The 20,760-nt window shown below is 42.0% G+C and overlaps 3 protein-coding genes across 4 annotated transcripts; 2 read left to right on the forward strand and 1 right to left on the reverse strand.

Moving 5' to 3' along the window:
* Positions 1–213: 213 nt before the first annotated feature.
* On the forward strand, positions 214–10,438 carry LOC122780659 (ephrin-A2-like). Its single transcript, XM_044043777.1, has 4 exons — positions 214–938; positions 7,995–8,314; positions 9,733–9,798; positions 9,924–10,438. Exons 1-4 carry the CDS (start codon positions 802–804, stop codon positions 10,058–10,060), a joined length of 660 nt encoding a protein of 219 aa, XP_043899712.1. The 5' UTR covers positions 214–801; the 3' UTR covers positions 10,061–10,438.
* Positions 10,439–11,206: 768 nt separating this feature from the next.
* s1pr1 (sphingosine-1-phosphate receptor 1) lies at positions 11,207–13,573 on the reverse strand. Of its 2 annotated transcripts, none has more exons than XM_044043774.1 (2): positions 13,542–13,573; positions 11,207–13,143 (listed from the first exon to the last, which is right to left on the reverse strand). In XM_044043774.1, exon 2 carries the CDS (start codon positions 13,019–13,021, stop codon positions 11,903–11,905), a length of 1,119 nt encoding a protein of 372 aa, XP_043899709.1. In that variant the 5' UTR covers positions 13,022–13,143; positions 13,542–13,573; the 3' UTR covers positions 11,207–11,902. The 2 variants fall into 2 exon arrangements, with proteins under 2 accessions (XP_043899709.1, XP_043899711.1); XM_044043776.1 differs by having other exon boundaries at positions 11,207–13,165.
* Positions 13,574–16,881: 3,308 nt separating this feature from the next.
* dph5 (diphthamide biosynthesis 5) lies at positions 16,882–20,719 on the forward strand. Its single transcript, XM_044044423.1, has 7 exons — positions 16,882–17,234; positions 19,128–19,252; positions 19,488–19,596; positions 19,899–20,019; positions 20,114–20,153; positions 20,232–20,341; positions 20,426–20,719. The coding sequence occupies exons 1-7, from the start codon at positions 16,959–16,961 to the stop codon at positions 20,656–20,658; spliced, it is 1,014 nt and encodes a 337-aa protein (XP_043900358.1). The 5' UTR covers positions 16,882–16,958; the 3' UTR covers positions 20,659–20,719.
* Positions 20,720–20,760: the final 41 nt, after the last annotated feature.

Genomic DNA, 20,760 nt, shown 5'->3' on the forward strand with positions numbered 1-20,760 from the left:
GTACTGTGGCATTTGCTGTGGCTAGGTTTTATTTATTTTTTTTCTACTTCCTGTTGACAAACATCTGGACGTTCACTCGTGTGATTGCAGCTTCTCAGCAGCAGGTGGCGCCTGTCATCTGTCTCCATCATGCGTTGCACGATCACAACCAGCAGGTGGCAGCAGAGACTGTACAGAGTTTGTTAGGGACAGAGTACGTCTCACTGATACTGGACACCTGTCTTTTAAGCAGACAGCGCCTCCTGCTGCTGACAACCTGCAGTGATTTACTGCACAAAAGACTCCGCCCAGCAGGAAGCACCGCCCACCCGCGCTGAGCCGGTAACTACATCAAACAACATCCCGCTGCTGCTTCAACTAAACTTTGACTCAGATTCAGATTCTGTTCTTTGTTTGTCTGATCCTCAAATACCCGAGACCCGAACCCAGAGGAAGACCAGCTCCGGGTGCGTACTGACGATCAGATCCAGGACTCTGCTCTGCAGGATACAGCTCACAGTCACACTGGATCCACAAAGACCAAAGTCCCAGCAGAGTCTGATCCCGGTTCCAGCAGGACGCGCGTGGACGGACTCACTGAGCGCGTGCTCACGGTTCTGCAGCGTCTCTGACCAGGTCCTGGTCCTGGTCTCTGTCCTGATATAGCTCTGACAGGCGCGATGAGACTTCGGCTTCGGTTCTGATGGACGCAGTGATGAAGAGGAAAAATAAAAGTTTCCAGATTATCATTGATTATCGATCCCGCCCGTGGACAAACAAATTTAACAGATCCATGTTCTCCTGAAAAAACCCGACTACTGGATGGTTCTGGTCTCAGCGCGGATGTTCGCCGCACCGCCGCACCTCGTGCTCCTCCTCGCGCTTAGTCTCTGCTCCGCGGTCACTGATGAGGTCAATTCTGACCGGTACGAGGTTTACTGGAACTCTACCAACCCCAGGTGAGTGTGTGTGTGTGTGTGTGTGTGAGAGAGAGAGACAGAGAGATAGAGAGAGACAGACAGACAGACAGACAGAGAGAGAGATATTAAAGACAAAAATCAGTTTGATGAAGTAAGTGATGCAGGCTCTCTCTGAGGTCAACAGCTTTGACCTTTGACCTCAGCTGTCACGTTCCTGTCACTCACTCATCCTCTCCTCTCATTGGTCATATGCAAATATTTGTGGATATTAAAAAAAAAAGAAGAAAAAAAAAAGAACACACACACTGTCTCTCTGTGTCTCTGGGTCTTCTGGGTTCATGCTCTCTGTCTGCATCTGTCTCTGTGTTCTCATGCTGTCTCTGTGTATTCCCAGTTCTATGCTCTTCTGCTCATTTGTCTCTTCTCGCCTTCTGTCTCTTCTGCCTTCAGCCCCTTCATCTTCTGCTCCTGTGTTCCCAGCAGCTGCTCTGCCTTCTGTCTCATGCTTCTGTCTCTGTGTCTCTTCTTCGCCTTTCTGTCTCTGTGTTTCTAAGCGCTTTCTGTCTCTGTGTCTCTTTCGCCTTCTGTTTTTGCCTCTGTCTCTGTGTCTCTGCTTCTGTCTCTGTGTCTTCTGTCTCTTTGTCTCTTCTCGGCCCTTGTCTCTGTGTCTCAGCATGCTCTGCCTTCTGTCTCTGTGTTTCTGCGCCTTTCTGTCTCTGTGTCTCTCTCTCTGCCTTCTGCCCCTGTGTGTGTCTCTTCGCCTCTGTCTCTGTGTTTCAAGGCCTTCTCTGTTTCTGTGTGTCTTCTGTCTTCTGTCTCTGTGTCTTCTGTCTCTGTGTCTTCTGTCTCTTTGTCTCTTCTCTGGTCTCTGTGTCTCAGCAGCTGCTCTTCGCCTTTCTGTCTCTGCATCTTCTGTCTCTGTGTCTCTGTGTCTCTTCGTCTTCTGTCTCTGTGTCTTCTGTCTTTCTTTAACCCTTTTATTCTCTGGAGAATTTTCCATAATCTGTATTAAACAGCGCCACCATCTGCATAATCCCATTAACTGTGGACACCAGGAGGCGGGGACTTGAACCGGTGGCGGTGGGGTTTAAACTAGAAGAAAGACTGAAGGAGAAAAAGGCAGATGTAGTTTGTGAATGTATGAATGAATGAAAAGATGAGGAGATGAAGTTTGTCGATGACAGAGATTTTCCTCTCTCCACCCCCTGCCCCTCAACCACGCCCACACAGGTTTCATGGTGTTGTGAAGCTTGTGTTTGTGGTCGTTGTCGTGAGTTTGTCCGTGTGAGTCAGTCAGGACTGAAACACACACGTCACAATTACATCAACACAGTATATTATAAATCATTGTTATCGACCATGACACGAAACATGGCTTGTTGGTTTATTTTATTAGGACATTGTGCTCGTCCAAGGAAGACGAAGAGAAGTGAGTGTCTGAGAAACTTAGAGACAAAAAGAACAAGTGGACGCAGCAAAATTCACCAAAATTCCACCTCAGTCATCATCATCAGAAGAGCAGAGGCCGTCCCAGTGAGTGAAGGGGGGGTGGAGTGGTACACAGCTTTAATGTGCAAGTAGATATTCAGGAGGAGGAGAGAGTAGGTGTGTGTGTGTGTGTGTGTGTGTGTGAAAACTGCCTTTACAGCCTTTGTTTTCAAATAATGCTAAACTTAAAGTAAACTTGGTCTTGTGTTATTTTAGCTTGCTGTAAAGTTTGCAGGTGTTAGAGCTTACAGTTATTATTATCATGTAATATTAGTCGGGCTGCGACGATTATTAATCGATGACTGGATTAATCACCAACTATTTCGATAATCGATCAAATGGTTTAGAAGTTGTTGTTTTTTTAAATTAATACAAGCTTTGTGATTTTTCAGCTTCTTAAATATGAATATTTTCTGTTTTCTTTGCTCCATTTGACAAAAAAAAATCATTAAAACTGAAAAGACGTTTGAGAACATCCTGATTGCCAGGTTTGTTAAACACTGAAAAGTCATCTGTAGCAGTGTTTCTTTGACAACCACTTTCACTTCACTATCACTGTGGCCAGAAAGTCTCTGCGAGAGATGTTCCGATTTTTTCCCTTTTTTCCCTCCCGATACCGATTCCGATACTTGTGCTGTGGGTATTGGCCGATACAGAGTACCGATACCAGTGTGTTATAAAAAAAATCATACTACCCCTGCATGACTGTGATATGATTATCATTGGTGGTAAGGTTTGGCTCAGGTTAAACCCTCTGTAAAACATGAACGAATACAGCAAATGGACACCATTTATTTTTGCCATTGATATATTATTTCATTCTTCAGCTTGTACGTTTGTTTTGACTCTGGTCCAAACACTGCAGCACTGGCAGAGCTTCATGTTTCCATGACAACTGACTGAGAAAGGAAGTGCGCGACATAATATTTACATGACTCCAGATTGTTAAAATGAGTCTCTGAAGTAACGCTAAACTTTAAAAACAGAGGCATACATACGCAGGACACAGGTACGCTGGTTTCCGTTTAACCCCCGAGATGATGAGCTAATGTTAGCGCCTTGTCTACAGGTGTCAGGTGATCAGTTCTTCTTCTTCACACCTCTAAAACAGCACAGTGCAACTGTTTCAAGAGCGGCGAAGAAGAACCGTGTCAGAGCTCTAATAAGTTACGAGGTATCGGATCAGCAGAAGAATGCAAAGGTTTGGTGATGTCAGTGAGTCACAGGCTTGATGCAGGTATTGAAAGCAAAGGATTTGCAACTAAATATGAGTCTTATTCACTTTAATCCTTTTTAAGTCTGTTCCAATACTTTTGCTCAGCTAAAAATGTTGTGTTCCGTTTCAAATAATGCTATCTTCTAAATGTGTAGTAGATCCACATGTAAATACCTGCAAATAGAAGCTGAAATGTTCATCTTTTGATGTCAAACACAAATGTTTTCAGTCTACGCCAAAAACAAAAGAATTGGCCTCATTGTTCCAATACTACAGGAGGGCACTGTAAATAATCAAGGCCAGTCCAGCCCTGCTGTCAGCCACTGTAGTTAGCAGACGCTAGTAACTGTTAGATCTTTAACTGTGGTCAGATATTCTGCTAATGTGTATTCACGGTTTAATGCCAGGTAACATTCTAGTTTGCTTTGAGTTTTTGTTGACTTTTCCTAGTAGGTGATATGATTTTCCTTTTGTTTAGTGATCATTTGGTTGGGCCAGATATTTTGGGGGTTGTTTTGAGGCAGGCGAGGGTTGGTGGTGGTCAGCCTCCAGAGCAGCTGGCTGAGGGCACTCCTCTCTATGTTGTTCTCTTGGCTTTGCAAGGCTTGGTGGTGATATGAGGCGGGGTCAGTAGTTTGGAGGTGTTTATAGAATGATATGGCTCTCTTCTGGATGTCAATAAGGAGCGGGAACTGGCCCAGTTCAGCTCTGCATGCATTATTTAGTGTTTTTCTCAGGACTCTAAGAATGTATTTGCAGAATTCAGTGTGGAAGGTTTCAATTTGATGTTTGTCCCAATTAGATGTTCCTTCTCTCTCTGGATGATTGACAGGACAAAGGACAAAAGATGACCTGGGGGTCACGTGTCCTACATGAGGGGAGGGGGCGGGGTCAGTTTGTGAGACAATCTGACAGAAAACACAAAGGGGCAGAGCAAAGGGGGCGGGGCAGGTCAATGTGAGGGGCTGGTGGAGGGGCGGAGTAAATATGATTGACACTTAGGAGGACGTCATGAGGAGAGACGACGTCCATCCCACTTTGGATGGAGCAGCTCTCTTATCGAGCAGCTTAGGACATTTTATTAGAAACCCATGACAATCCAGAGTTGAGACCAGGACACAGAGTTGCAGTCTTTCATGCTTCTCTGTGCTTCTTTTTGAGCAGTCACCTATTAAAAACCCCATAGAGACTGTGTCTGTCCCTCGACCTACTAAAGTAAAAACTAAAGTAAATAAAATCAATAACAAACAGAGGAGGAGTTACACATTCTAACTTAATAAAGATTAATACCAACAATAAAATAGTCAAATAATACCACTTTTAAATGTGGACTATTATATATAAGGTCACTCTCCTCAAAATCTGTTTTAATAAATGATCTCATTTCTGACAATCGTATTGATTTATTTTGTGTAACTGAAACTTGGTTACATGAAGAAGATTACGTTAGTCTAAATGAATCAACTCCACCCACTCATGCTAATACCCATATTAGCATACATAGGAGGTGTAGCAGCCATTTTTAATACTAGATTATTAATCAATCCCAAGCCCAAACCAGGATATTCATTATAGACTGTGTTGCCCCTGAAAAGAAAGTGGTGAATCAGATGAGACGAGCACCATGGTTTAACTCCAATACTCGTGCTCTTAAACAGGCGTTACGTAGATTAGAACAAAAATGGCGTTCCAATAACCTAGAGGAACTTCATATACCCTCGAAAGATGGTTTTGTAGTTTACAAAAAAGCTTATTATTCTTCTCTAATTGAAGAAAATAAGAATAATCATAGGTTTCTTTTCAGCACTGTAGCCAGGCTGACACAGAGCCACAGCTCCACTGAACCATCTTTTCCTTTAACACTGAGCAGTGATGACTTTATCAACGTCTTTGTGAATAAAATAACATCAGTTAGAGAAAAAATGGATCATCTCCTCCCTCATATTAGGACTGACTCATCTTCTATCACAAGAGCTTTAGAAGCACCAGGTGCACAGTTAGACAGTTTCTCCCCTATAGATCTCCCTGAGTTAACATCATTAGTTTCATCATCCTGTCAGTTAGATCCTATCCCCACCAAACTGTTTAAAGATGTGTTTCCTTTAATTAACAACTCTATATTAACTCAAATTAATCTATCCTTATTAACTGGATATGTGCCCCAAACGTTTAAAATAGCAGTTATTAAACCCCTTCTCAAAAAAGCGACCTTTGACTCAGATATTTTAGCTAATTACTGACCTATATCTGATCTTCCCTTTGTTTCTAAAGACTTAGTTAAAGTTAGTAACGATCTTCTCTTGGCCTCAGATAATGGTCTAGTTTCTTTACTTGTCCTGTTAGATCTTAGTGCTGCATTTGACACCATTGATCATGATATTCTACTGCAGAGATTGGAGCAGACTCTTGGGATCACAGGTGCTGCCCTCTGCTGGTTTAAATCATACTTATCTGATAGATTCCAGTGTGTTCATGTTAATGATAAAGCCTCATTACAAACACAAGTTAATTGTGGAGTTCCTCAAGGCTCAGTGCTTGGGCCTATACTTTTTACCTTATATATGTTTCCTCTAGGGAACATTATTAGAAAGCACAACATACACTTTCATTGTTATGCAGATGACACACAGCTATATTTATCAATGAGGCCGGATGAAATAAATCAGGTTGTTCAACTCCAGGAATGTCTCAGAGACATTAAGTCCTGGATGACCTTTAACTTTCTACTTTTAAACTTTTCTAATCGGCCCTAAATACCTCAGAGAAAAACTTTCTGACCACATTGTTACTTTAGATGACATCACCCTGGCTTCCAGTTCCACTGTGAGGAACCTTGGAGTTACTTTTGACCAGGAAATGTCATTTGATTCACACATAAAACTCTTTTCCAGAACAGCCTTCTTCCACCTGCGGAACATTATGAAAATTAGAAACATTCTGTCCTTACAGGATTCTGAAAAACTAGTTCATGCTTTTGTTACATCTAGATTAGATTACTGTAACTCAGGATTATCAGGATGTGCCAACAAGTCTGTTAGAATCCTTCTGTTCATTCAAAATGCTGCAGCAGGAGTTCTGACAGGAGCTAGAAAGAGAGACCATATAACTCCAGTGTTAGCTTCTCTACACTGGCTCCCCGTACAGTTTAGAATTCAATTTAAAATCCTCCTCCTCACGTACAAAGCACTTAATGGTCAGGCCCCTTCATACCTGAAAGACCTAGTCTTACCCTATCACCCTAATAGACCACTTATCTCTGAGCCTGGTTCTGTCAGATTTCTTCCTGTTAAGAGGGAGTTTTTTCTCTCCACTGATGCCTAGTGCTTGCTCATTGTGGCTCTGCACATCTCAGGGCTCTGCACACAGACAGACAACAGAGCAAAGAAACCCAACAGTTCACACAATGAACACACACCAGGGGGCAGTGGAGAGAAAAAAAACTCCCTTTTAACAGAAGAAGACATCTCTGACAGAACCAGACTCAAACATGTGCAGCATCTGCCTCAACCGGTTGGGGTGAAAGGAAAAATGGGGGATAGAGGAGAGGTGAAGTTTATACAGGACAGTTAGATCATGAAGTGCTTTGATTTTAAATTGAATTCTAAAGTGTGGGTGGAGCCAGTGTAGAGAAGCTAACACTGGAGTGATATGGTCTCTCTTTCGTTCCTGTCAGAACTCGTGCTGCAGCATTTTGAATGAACTGAAGGGTTTTAACAGACTTGTTGGAACATCCTGCAGGTGGAAGAACCCTGTTCTGGAAATGAGTTTTATGTGTGAATTAAATGATAACGCCAAGGTTCCTCACAGTGGAACTGGAAGCCATGGTGATGTCATCTAAAGTGACAATGTGGTCAGAAAGTTTTTCTCTGAGGTGTTTAAGATTCCTGGAGTTGAACAACCTGATTTATTTCATCCGGCCTCATGATAAATAAAGCATAAGGTCAAAAGTATAGGCCCAAGCACTGAGCCCTGTGGAACTCCACAAATAACTTTTGTTTGTAATGAGGCATTATCATTAACATGAACACACTGGAATAAATATGATTTAAACCAGCAGAGGGCGGCACCTGTGATCCCAAGAGTCTGCTCCAGTCTCTGCAGTAGAATATTATGATCAGTGGAGTCTAATGCAGCACTAACATCTAACAGGAACTAATGATGTTAACTCAGGGAGACACTGTCCAACTGTGCACCTGCTGCTTCTGAAGCTCATCTGCTAAAACATGTGTCAGTGCCATGTTTACACAAACAAGTCAATTGAATTGAATGATGACATGCGGCTCACTGAGTATCTGTCTGTCTGTCTCTCATTGAATGTCTGTCTCTCACTGAGTGTCTCACTGAGTGTCTGTCTCTCACTGAGTGTCTCTCTGTGTCTCTGTCTTTCTCAGGTTCTCTGGTGGTGAGTACACGGTGGAGGTGACCATCAATGATTACCTGGTCATCTACTGTCCTCACTATGAGGGGGTGGGGTCAGCAGAGCGTATGGAGGGGGCGGAGTCAGCAGAGCATATGGAGCAGTACGTGTTGTACATGGTGAACTACGACGGTTTCATGACGTGCGATTATCGCAGGAATGGATTCAAACGCTGGGAATGTAACCGCCCACTCAACGTCAACGGACCAATCAGGTTCTCCGAGAAATTCCAGCTGTTTACACCATTTAGTCTGGGCTTTGAATTTAGACCAGGACACGAGTACTACTACATTTGTGAGTATTACAACTAATGCTATTACATCTGTGAGTGCTACTACTAATACTACTACATCTGTGAGTACCACTACTAATACTACTACATCTTTGAGTACTACTACTAATACTACTACATCTGTGAGTCCCACTACTATTACTACTACATCAGTGAGTTCTACTACTAATACTACTACATCTGTGAATCTGTGGGTACTACTACTACTAATACTACTACATCAGTGAGTTCTACTACTAATACTACTACATCTAAATCTGTGGGTACTACTACTACTAATACTACTACATCTGTGAGTACTACTACTAATACTACTACATCTGTGGGTATTACTACTAATACTGCTACATCTAGAAAGTACTACTACTAATACTACTACATCTGTTGGTATTACTACTAATACTGCTACATCTGTGAGTACTACTACTAATACTACTACATCTGTGGGTGGCTACTTACTAATACTGCTACTTCTGTGAGTACTACTACTAATACTACTACATCTGTGAGTACTATTACTAATACTACTACGTCTGTGAGTATTACTACTAATACTGCTACATCTGTGAGTACTACTACTCTTCATCTGTAAGTATTACTACTAATACTACTACCTCTGTGAGTACTACTACTAATACTACTACATCTGTAAGTACTATTACTATTATTGCTACATCTGTGAGTACTACTGCTAATACTGCTACATCTGTGAGTACTACTGCTAATACTGCTACATCTGTGAGTACCACTACTAATATTACTACATCTGTGAGTACTACTACTAATACTACTTACTACTATATTACTACATCTGTGAGTACTACTACTAATACTACTACATCTGTGAGTATTACTACTAATACTGCTACATCTATGAGTACTACTACTAATACTACTACATCTGTAGTACATCTGTGAGCACTATTACTAATACTACTACATCTGTGAGTACTACTCTTCATCTGTAAGTATTACTACTAATACTACTACCTATGTGAGAACTACTACTATTACTGCTACATCTGTGAGTACCACTACTAATACTAGTACATCTGTGAGTACTACTTTTAATACTGCTACATCTACTAATACTACTACCTCTGAGTACTACTGCTACATCTGTGAGTACCACTACTAATACTAGTACATCTGTGAGTACTACTTTTCATACTGCTACATCTGTGAGTATTACTACTAATACTGCTACATCTTTGAGTACTGCTACTAATACTGCTACATCTGTGAGTATTACTACTTATACTACTACATCTGTGTGCTACTACTAATACTACTACATCTGTGAGTATTACTACCAATACTGCTACATCTGTGAGTACTACTACTAATACTAGTACATCTGTGAATATTACTACTAATACTACTACATCTGTAGTCATTGATTCATGTTTTTTTGTCTCAGCGTCGTCTCGTCCGAACTTCACAGAAAAACGATGTTTGAAGCTTCGAGTTTACGTCAAACCAAACAGTGAGTAAATGTTATTCATGATGTTTTTGTTGTTAATTTGCCCACCGAGTGACCATTTGTTGTTGTTGATGTATAATATTTATAATACTGTGATGATGTCACTGATGACATAATGTGTGTTTCAGACGATTCTGTATATGAATCTGCTGAGTCATTCATCACCGATGACATCAGTGGTGGTGTCCCCGCTCTCCCTCGCCTCTCTCTTCTCTTCACACTGTCGCTCGCCCTCCTACCCCTCATCCTCTTGCCATTGCTCTGACCTCTGACCTTCACCTGCTCAGCCAGTCAGGAGGCAGCGTGTCAACATTGCAGAGACTACGGAGGCCTGGGAGGACCGAAACATGACTCAGCAAAGCCCGGGAGGACTCATCGAATATTTCCTCAATGAAACAACAAATGAATTTTGACTGAAGTAAAACCAAAACAAATGAACATGAGTTAGTTCATATCTCTTCTTCATAAACAACCTGAAAACGTGAACATTGAACTAAAAATTGAATCAATTAAAGAGATAGTACAGGTTTTCTAAAGCTGTGCTGTGAGCTCCCCCTGCTGCTGAGAACATGTTTTACTTTTGTGCTCAGTGAAAGCACAAAAAAAATATTTTATCCACTTAATAAAAGAATTATAAAATCTACATGTTCAGGTTTTTATTTTACTGTTAAACTGAAGTTTGTTAACCACTCACGCTCCCACACCAAAGTCCATAGAGAAAACTAGTGATTTTAACATCACAGCACACAGGAGTTGTTCATCCACTGCTGCCTCCATCACTAAGTTCATATGTCTTATTTTGTTACTTTGGCATTCAAAATATTTAATTTAGACATAACACTGACACAAAGTGTGACCACACGAGGCAGCAGTAGATCAGCAGCTCTTGTGTCCCTGCAAGCTTAAATCACTGATTTTCTCTATGAGGTTTGGTATGGGAAAATACATTTTCCTGTGGTTTTTGGTTGTGGCTTGTACCTCAGTGCATTCTGGTCCTTGTAGTCCAGTGTGTTCTGGTTCAGTGAATGAGTTAAAGACTCTTCTTCGTTGGTTTATGTGTGGAATCTGTGAAAAACTATTAAAATAGTTGTGGCGGATGTTTACTCAGTGGGAGTGAGACCTAAAAACATGTTTTTGTTTAATATATTATTGGATGTTTATAAAGTTTTATGTTGTATCTGATTGGCTGATGAGTTACAAGGGGTCAGAGGTCAAGGAGCCTCGTTCTCTTTGATATACATACATATTATATGTATAACTTATATATGTACATACATATATATGTATGTCTGTGATCACTGACACCTACTGTCTGCTGCTGGTACTACACTCTGACACCTACTGTCCGCTGCTGGTACTACACTTTCAGGTGTAACTTTTTAGGGAATACTTCTTAAGAAAAACGTACACATTTAATGCTGAGACTTTTATTTTGGAAGTTTCAGTGATGTCACTTCCACTCAAACACAAGCCTTGTACTTCTATTTCTGTCTTTATTAAGTGCTAACAAACATTCAGGAACAGTGCTGAAAAACATTAATGTATTAATTGATCAGGGTGATCACCATGGTAACAGAAGCTCATTCCTGCTAAAATAAACATTAAAAACATAAAGTGTTTATTTTTACGGTAGGTTTCAGCAGAACTGAGCTTCCAACAGACAAACTGAGGTCATGAAATTAATTTGCCTACACACACATCACTACTGATGACAACAGACAGCAAATACAGTCGCACCAGTGGTTTCTATGACAACTAACATTTGAAACCTCAGATTCCAGGTCCTGAACTCACATGTGATTAGAGATTCACCTGAGCTCTGAGTCACTACCATAGTCCACGTTAAATCCACATCAACCAGGTGAGTCCAGGAAATCCCAGAATGCCCTGGTCCTCGTTAACCAGGTGAGTCCAGGTGGACCTGAAGTGTAGCTGAAGGCTGGAGGTCCACCTGCATGTAGACTTTCTCCACCTGGTCCCAGATAAACCAGTTATATAAAGTTTCCATAAGTGCTGTGAATCCTAATCAATCAGTTGATTGGTTTGTGAGATCACCACCTGGTGGCGCTCACTCCTGTTTCCTGTACAAACACGAACATCCTCACGTTCATGACGATGTGATGTTTCCCAGCGACGCCACGGTCGTCTCCCTGGGCGAGTACTCTAGTTCCTCCTTGTTGGGGTGGGAGGAGTTATCGGACCTGCTGCGGCTGAACTCGGCGCCCATGATGGGCCCAGGGAACTTGGCGTTGGCTCGGATGCAGGAGGTGCAGCACAGCAGAGTCTTGAGGAATGCGCAGCGCATCTCATTGCTGGTCAGTGTGTAGATGAGTGGGTTCATGGCGGAGTTGAGGACGGCGAGCGCCAGGAACCACTCTGCCTTGTAGAGGATGGCACAGCTCAGGGTCTCGCAGGCGACATCCAGCAGCAGGAGGACAAAGAGTGGCGCCCAGCAGGCGATGAAGCAGCTCAGGACGATGATGACAGTCTTCAGCAGCGCTAGAGACTTCTCTGAACTCTTGCTGTTGGCGCTGGAGCTGCTGCGTCCATTGGTCACTTTGCGGAAAACAAGTTTTTGGCTGCGCGTTCGTACCAGTGCGTAGATACGGGCGTAGAGGACCACGATGGCCATGAGGATGATGCTGAAGACGGTGGTGCAGAACAGGATGTAGGTCTTGTGGTAGAGCGGCAGCACGGTGGAGCACTGCATCATGTTCTGGATGCAGTTCCAGCCCATCACTGGCAGACCACCCAGCACCGCCGCGATCATCCACACAGTGCTGATGAGCAGAAAGACGCGGCAGGTATTGCCGTTATTGTGCAGCTTCATCTTCAGCATGGTCAGGTGGCGCTCGATGGCGATGGCCAGCAGGCTGAAGACGGACGCTGCCAGAGCCACAAACATGCTGCCCTCCCTGATAAACCACTGCGTTGGCGTCAGCTTGTAGGTGTTGGCGCCCGACAGCAGGATGTTGGCGGTGTAAACGATACCTGCGAGCAGGTCGGACAGAGCCAGGTTCCCAATGAAGTAGTACATGGGCTTGTGGAACTTCTTGGTTCTCCAAATGGTGGTCAGGACCAGGATGTTCTCCAGGATGATGAAGCAGCACACAATGATGAAAACCACAGAGTCGGCCTTCAGACCCGAGTCCTGTTCTGTCTTTCGGAACTTGCCAGTGTAATTGTAGTGTTTGGCAATCAGGTCGGAGTAGGTGGGCTCAGCCATGGCCCGCAGCTGAGGCAGGTGTCCAGCAGGGGGTGCTGCTTCCTCAAACTTCAGTCCTTCATGTCAGGTCAGAACTGTGAAGAGGGAGAGAGAGAGTCCTGCTGCTGGTCCAGGACATGGTCCTGCAGGGAGACACAATACAAACTGCTCTGAGATAACTTTAAATCTGCCGAGTCATGTTTTAACAGATGAGACAAACAGCTGCTGATCAAACACAATCAAATCATCATTAATGTGAACTGAGATCAGCTGATCACGTAAATACTATAAACACATATGTTCATATTTATTTCATTATTATAAAACGTTAAAGTGATAAAAGTCACTTGAGATTAGCTGATTCTCTGAAATATCATGATTTAACGTCCAAGCACTTACCCTACCCTGAGCCCTGCACTCTACCTAACCCTAACTAACCCTGTCATCAGTCCACTGTTCTTCACAAGACTTCTTCTCTGGAGCTTTTTCCTTGATTTGGATAAAAACGTCTGCTAAATACTTAAATGTTAAATGTCTTTACCTTTAGACGGAGAGAGAAGAAAAACGTCCGACAGCTGAGAGACACAGAGGCACACTGAAGAGAAAGAGAGAGAGAGAGAACAGAGAGAGAGAGAACAGAGAGAGCACACCAACGAGAGAGAACAGAGACATTGAAGAGAGAGAGAGCAGAGAGAGAGAGACACTGAACACACACACACACACACACACACATACACACACAGTGCATCTTCCTTGTTAAATAAAGTAACAAACATGTATCACATATAGTAACATATGTTAGCATATAAACATAAATAATGAAGTCAGCTTCTAGTTCACTGCTCAGATGAATCAGGAGGGTGAGAGGGTGAAGGGGTTTGTGGGTAACAAAGACCTCTTTCCTCTGAGCCTCCACATAACTGAGTGTCTCCATGACGACGACTGGAGGGAAACACATTCAAAGAGCCAAAGACCCAAAACTACAGATTGTAACCTTGTAACAAACTGCAGAATGTAACTTTGTAACACACTATAGACTGTAACTTTGTAACAAACTACAGACTGTGTAACAAACTACAGACTGTAACTTTGTAACAAACTACAGACTGTGTAACAAACTACAGACTGTAACTGTGTGACAAACTACAGACTGTACTGTAACTTTGTAACAAACTACAGACTGTAACTGTGTAACAAACTACAGACTGTAACTGTGTAACAAACTACAGACTGTAACAACTACTGTAACTTTTTGTAACAAACTACAGACTGTAACTTTGTAACAAACTACAGACTGTAACTGTGTAACACACTACAGACTGTAACTTTGCAACAAACTACAGACTGTGTAACGCACTACAGACTGTAACTTTGTAATAAACTACAGACTGTAACTGTGTAATGCACTACAGACTAACTTTGCAACAAACTACAGACTGTGTAACAAACTACAGACTGTAACTTTGTAACAAACTACAGACTGTAACTGTAACAAACTACAGACTGTAACTAAAACCATAGACTGTAACTTTGTAACAAACTACAGACTGTAACTGTGTAACAAACTACAGACCATACAGACTGTAACAAACTACAGACTAACTGTAACAAACTACAGACTGTAACTTTGTAACAAACTACAGACTGTAACAGTGTAACAAACTACAGACTGTAACTTTGCCACAAACTACAGATGGTAACTTTGTAACAAACTACAAACTGTGTAAGAAACTACAGACTGTGTAACAAACTACAGACTGTAACTTTGTAATAAACTACAGGCTGTAACTTTGTAATGAACTACAGGCTGTACCTTTGCAACAAACTACGGACTGTGTACCAAACTACAGACTGTAACTTTGTAACAAACTACAGACTGTAACTGTGTAACAAACTTTAGACTGCGTAACAAACTACAGGCTGTAACTGTAACAAACTACAGACTGTAACTGTGTAACAAACTACAGACTCTAACTGTTTAACAAACTACAGACTCTAACTTTGTAACAACCTACAGACTCTAACTTTGTAACAAACAAGACTCTAACTTTGTAACAAACTAGACTCTAACTTTGTAACAAACTACAGACTCTAACTTTGTTACTCTGTAGTTGTGTGTGTGTGTGTTTGTGTGTGCGTGTGTGTGTTTGTGTACAGGTATTACTGATGCTGTGGGGACCTAAACCTGTTTACACAGTCACATTATGGGGACTTGTCTTCCTTGTGGGGACAAAAATCAAGTTCCCACAACGTAAATGACTACATTTTAAGGTGAAGATATGTTTTAAGGTTAGGTTGAGGTTAGGGTTAGGGTTCGGGTTAGGCCAGTAGTAATTGGGGTTAATGTTCCAGGAAATAAATTTAAGTCAATGCAATGTCCCCTCAAGTCATGAATGTCGAACTTGTGAGTGTGCGTGTGTGTGTGTGAACAGTTAACTCAGATGAAGCTCATTCTCTGGTTCACTGAAGCCAAACAAACTGAAACACTGCAACAAAAGGCCCCTCCCCCTCCACTTCATCACCTCTAACCCCTCCCCCATCCTCATCCCCCTTTTCCTCCACCTCCCCCAAAAAGGAGAGGAGTCCATTATATAATCACCAACCTTAAAGAGAGAGAGAGAGTGTGTGCATGCGTGTGTGTTCGCAGTAGCTTGTTTACCACTACAAGGGGCGATCGAGGGAAGAGAGTGAACAGAGAGAGAGAAGGAAACGTTTTTCCCACAAACTCATTCACAAGAGAAGCTGCTTTCACACGCCGAGCTGCTGAGAGGCGTTACCATGGCAACCAGGAGAGAGACAGAGAGACAGATAATGTGTGACTGACATCATGAGAAGCTGCATTTAAATATGTAAATAAACCATTTATATAGAAATGATCACGTTTTTTATTCTCTTTATTCTAAAACAACTGTCCATAATCACAACTCACAGAAATGTGCAATAACCACAACAAAAACTCATAAAAACATGTGCAATAAAACCTTAGGCAATATGGGGTAGCTGTAGGTGTGTATGTATACATGTATATGTATATGTGTGTACGTATGTATGTGTATATATATATATGTATATATGTATACATATATAGCATAGGTCACTTTTATCTTATATTTTATTGTACTTTTTTTATTCTATATTTTATTTTACATTTTTATTCTATATTTTATTCTATGTTTTATGGTGTTTGGTGCCTGGGGTGTTTCTCTTTCCGGTCTCCTGTAAAGTGTGTCTCTAATTTTAACAGTGCTGTGTGTGGATGTTGGAGAGGGAACCTCCCAAAGAGATTAATAATGTCGTCTGTCTGTCTGTCTGTTATATGTATGTCTTACTGTCAGTCACGTGATTATCTGTGAATCATACTCTGAAAAAAGTGGATTAAATATAAATTCAACTTTTTCAAATCAAGCCAAACACCAAACTCCATTCATGGAATGTCTATTTTTGGCTTTGATTTAACATTTTCACACGGATTTAAACATTTATGAGAGATAAACTGTTCTGAGTCTCAGACAAAATCATGTTGTACAATTCGGCTCAGATAAAATCCACTTCACACCTTTATTATTAAAAAAAGAATTAGATTGACAGTTGCAGAGAAACATAAGAGCACGTCGAAGTCTATATAAAATATACATGTTCGGTTTATTGTATGTATGCCGACATAAAGATGACGTTACATGTCATTTGGCATACGCTTTTATCCAAAGCGACTTACAATGGAGGAGGAGTCGAACTCAGGATCATTGCGACCCTGAGGTCTTTCGTAAACAGGGTACCGGTCTTGACCACTGAGCCACTCCACCCCCAGTGACGCTCGATGACGCCCAATGACGTCATGTCGATGTCAAAAATCATAGCAATCTTCCTTTGAAGTCGAGATCACTGAGGATCTCCAACTCCACTCCGTGGATTTGTCAATGAATATCGGCGAACACACGTCCGCGCATGAGCAGACCGTATGGCAGCTGCAGCTGTCGTGAACTATAAACATTTTACGACCAGCCGTATTCCTGTCAGTCCATCGAGTTTTCAAGTAAACGTGGGAGACCGTGGTTCCGGTGTGAAGAAGCGGCTTTACGCACTCACTCAGGCCGCCGGCATGCTGTTCCTGATCGGCCTGGGTCTGGGAGACGCTCGGGACATCACGGTGAAAGGACTGGAGGCGGTGAAGCGTTGCTCCCGGGTTTATCTGGAGGCTTACACCGCTGTGCTGACCTGCGGCCAGGAGGCGCTGGTGAGGAAGGCAGAGGGTATCTGTGCTTATCCCGGATTTTATCACGGAATAGACCCGAGTTAATGCTCCAGCTCCGACTGATTGTCACGTTCACACTCCAAAGAAAACTGTAGCTTTAATGTGACGACTGTGATGTTTAATTTCTTATTTAACTGTGACGTCCTTCAGTGTTTTCCTGCTCAGAGATGATCAGTACAGTAAACTACCGTAAAATTACAGTTTTAGAGAAATAAAATATTAAACGTTCAGGATTTGGGCTTTTTATGGTGACAAAAACAGTCGTGGGCAGGTTGTGTTGAACACATCTATGACACTGTACAGTGTGACATACAATTCAGATAAATGTCCTGTATTTGCACTTTTAAGCAAAATATTATTAACTTTGAAATGACGTAAAAACAAAAATGACTACAGTAGACATTCATGTGAATCTGAGCAGGAAGGTTGTTGTTTCAATTGTTTTCTGGTCAACTTGTTTGGGTTTTGTTTTTACATTACATGTCATTTAGCAGACGCTTTTATCCAAAGCGACTTAACAAGGGAATTGAGTACAACCTGCCAGGGGTGGAGTTGAACTTGCGACCATGAAGTCTATTGCACACAGGGTACCGGTCTTAACCACTGAACCCCTCCATCCCCCTTACGTTGTTGTTAGTGCCTGCTGCTGCAAGACATAGGTGTTATTCCTCTTGCACCGTTTTTCGCTGCGTAACTCCTCCCACAGTTTTGAGAAAAAGCCCCACACGTTATAGCAAAACGTGCGACTTGATCGGGAATGTTGTGCCATGACTTTTCTAAGACTTTCGAGTAACCATGGCGACAAATTTCTACATTCACATGAATGGGGAAAAGGAGAAAAACCAAGCCCACTTTGGAGCATCACAGTGTCGTCATACTTTAACGTAGAAACGTGATTGTAACTGTAACCGGGTCACACGACTTTGGACTTTTCTCACCTAAGTCAAAGTTTTGATACATATTACGGTTTTCATACAATCACAGTTTAAGTTTTGCACTTTTTTTGGAGGTATTCTGATTTTACAATGAGTGTGTATTGTGTTCATAGACATGGCGCTAGAGTGACAGTGCTGAGATCCAGAAAAGTAATCACAAAACTCTCTAAACAAACTCTTCTCCTGCCCAAAATTTCCAACCTCCACAGACAATTTGTACATCAAAACGTTGCGATGGTTGTCTTCTAACCATGTGTTTTCATATGACTTTCTTTAAATCACCTAAAAGCTGAGATAGTTCTGGTCAAAGCTCTCATTCACTCCCATGTTAAAAGTCTGCTTTGGAGTTTTGGAAAAATCAAGACGAGGGTGATTTTAAAACTGATTTCTCTGTCAATTCACAGCCGTTTGTCACAAATTTAGATATGGGAGCTGCTGAAAGCCTCCTGACGCCCACAAACCAAACATTTTATCTCTGTCATCAACCGTTATTGAAATATGACAATTTTTTCTCTCAGAGGTTTGGGAGAAGCACACAAAACTATGACTTTTTTGTCACATTTTGGACTTTTTAGTCACATTTTGGACGACATACTAAACGATGACTTTTTAGTCACATTTTGGACGACATACTAAACTATGACTTTTTAGTCACATTTTGGACTACATACTAAACTATGACTTTTTTGTCACATTTTGATCCACATACTAAACTATGACTTTTTGTCACATTTTGGACACATACTAAACTATGACTTTTTTGTCACATTTTGGACGACATACTAAACTATGACTTTTTTGTCACATTTTGGACGACATACTAAACTATGACTTTTTTGTCACATTTTGGACGACATACTAAACTATGACACACTTTCAGGCACACTTGAAATTTCGCCACGGAATTTTCTAGTTGACGTTGTTGTTGTCTCTTGCTCAGGAGCGTTTCTATGGTAAACAGCTGATTGTAGCTGACAGAGATCTGGTGGAACAGTCAGCTGATGAAATCCTGAAGGACGCTGACGTGGTGGACGTTGCCTTCCTGGTGGTTGGAGATCCGTTTGGGTGAGACATGGAGACATATGGAGACATGTCACGTCCTGCTCGTCTTCTTCTTCTGTGCTTGTGTTGTTGTAGCACTCACGTTTTTTTTTTTTACATCATTTTTATCTTTAAACACAAAGTTCACTTACAAACAAACAAACAAACAATAGTAGAATTTAATATTTACAGTTTGACAGCCTGTCTCTCTGTCCCTCTCCCTGTCTGTCTCTCTGTCCCTCGGTCTCTCTCTTTGCAGAGCCACCACCCACAGTGACCTGGTCCTCAGAGCAGTGAATGCTGGGATACCCTTTAAAGTCATTCATAATGCGTCCATCATGAACGCCGTGGGCTGCTGCGGTCTGCAGGTAGGACATCTGCTGAGGTCACGTGACCTCATGTGACCTCATCATCAATAACTCAGCTGTCACAGCAGCCAATCACAGAGCAGGACGCAGGTGCTACACACACACATATTAGCATTAATGCTAACAGAGGAGTCCACTGGGAGGTCGTTAATATGTTAATGAGGGGACCTGATATGCAAATGAGCTCCGCCCTCTCTCTCTCTCACAAACACACACAGACAGAGGTTACATAAATATTTAAATACATGTAATTTGTTGCCATTACTTTGTCTGATAGTTGTGTGTGTGTGTGTGTGTGTCAGTTGTATAATTTTGGTGAAACCGTGTCGTTGGTCTTTTGGACGGAGACATGGAGACCAGAGAGTTTCTACGACAAAATCTGTAAAAACAGACAAGCTGGACTACACACACTGTGTCTTCTGGGTGAGACTCACACACTGTGTCAATCAAAACTGTGTTTTATGTAAACAGTAAAAACACAGATGTTTCCTTTAAATGTTCTTTGTGTTTTTGACAGATATTAAAGTGAAAGAGCAGAGCGTCGAGAACATGATGAGGTAAGAACCAGAACCTGGTCCTGGATCAGAACCTGGTCCTGGTCCAAGTCTGTACTGATGTTTGTGGTTTAAACTCAGAGGGAAGAAAATCTTCGAGCCTCCTCGTTTCATGACCGTGAGTCAGGCGGCAGATCAGCTGATCCAGATCATCCAAAGAAGGAGGGGGGAGGAGCAGGGGGCGGAGCTAGGTCAGTCACACCCCTGAGTGTCAGATGTTACATTGTAATTTGAACATAGATTTGTGTTGTTCAAATGTTGTTTCTCATCCTCAGGTGTGACAGAGGACACGGTGTGTGTGGGCGTGGCTCGAATTGGTGCCGATGATCAGGTGATTCGTGTGGCGACATTGCGTCAGCTGGTGTCATGTGACCTTGGCGCTCCTCTCCATTCACTGATCGTTACAAGTAGACTCCACCCACTGGAGGTGGAGCTACTGCGGGTGAACGCAGAACCAAATGCACTGGATCACCTGCAGATGATTGACAGCTCCACCTACAGCTCATAACAGACACAACTGCTCCTCACGCCTTAAATTAACGTAAAATAAAAGGCTTTTTTAACGTCAACTCTTTGTTTTACAGATAATCTGATTAAAGTGGTATTAAAC

The sequence above is a fragment of the Solea senegalensis genome, linkage group LG14, assembly GCF_019176455.1.
Source record: "Solea senegalensis isolate Sse05_10M linkage group LG14, IFAPA_SoseM_1, whole genome shotgun sequence".
NCBI classification, from domain to species: domain Eukaryota; kingdom Metazoa; phylum Chordata; class Actinopteri; order Pleuronectiformes; family Soleidae; genus Solea; species Solea senegalensis.

Bases quoted from the DNA above. Each gene is read 5' to 3' on its own strand.
- s1pr1 (XM_044043774.1), bottom strand. From the start codon at position 13,021: ATGGCTGAGCCCACCTACTCCGACCTGATTGCCAAACACTACAATTAC.
- LOC122780659 (XM_044043777.1), top strand. From the start codon at position 802: ATGGTTCTGGTCTCAGCGCGGATGTTCGCCGCACCGCCGCACCTCGTG. The intron at 8,315-9,732 runs GTGAGTATTACA...TTTTTGTCTCAG, and splicing joins ACACGAGTACTACTACATTT to CGTCGTCTCGTCCGAACTTC. The intron at 9,799-9,923 runs GTGAGTAAATGT...TGTGTGTTTCAG, and splicing joins AGTTTACGTCAAACCAAACA to ACGATTCTGTATATGAATCT.
- dph5 (XM_044044423.1), top strand. From the start codon at position 16,959: ATGGCAGCTGCAGCTGTCGTGAACTATAAACATTTTACGACCAGCCGT. The intron at 17,235-19,127 runs GTGAGGAAGGCA...TCTCTTGCTCAG, and splicing joins CCTGCGGCCAGGAGGCGCTG to GAGCGTTTCTATGGTAAACA. The intron at 20,020-20,113 runs GTGAGACTCACA...TGTTTTTGACAG, and splicing joins ACACACACTGTGTCTTCTGG to ATATTAAAGTGAAAGAGCAG.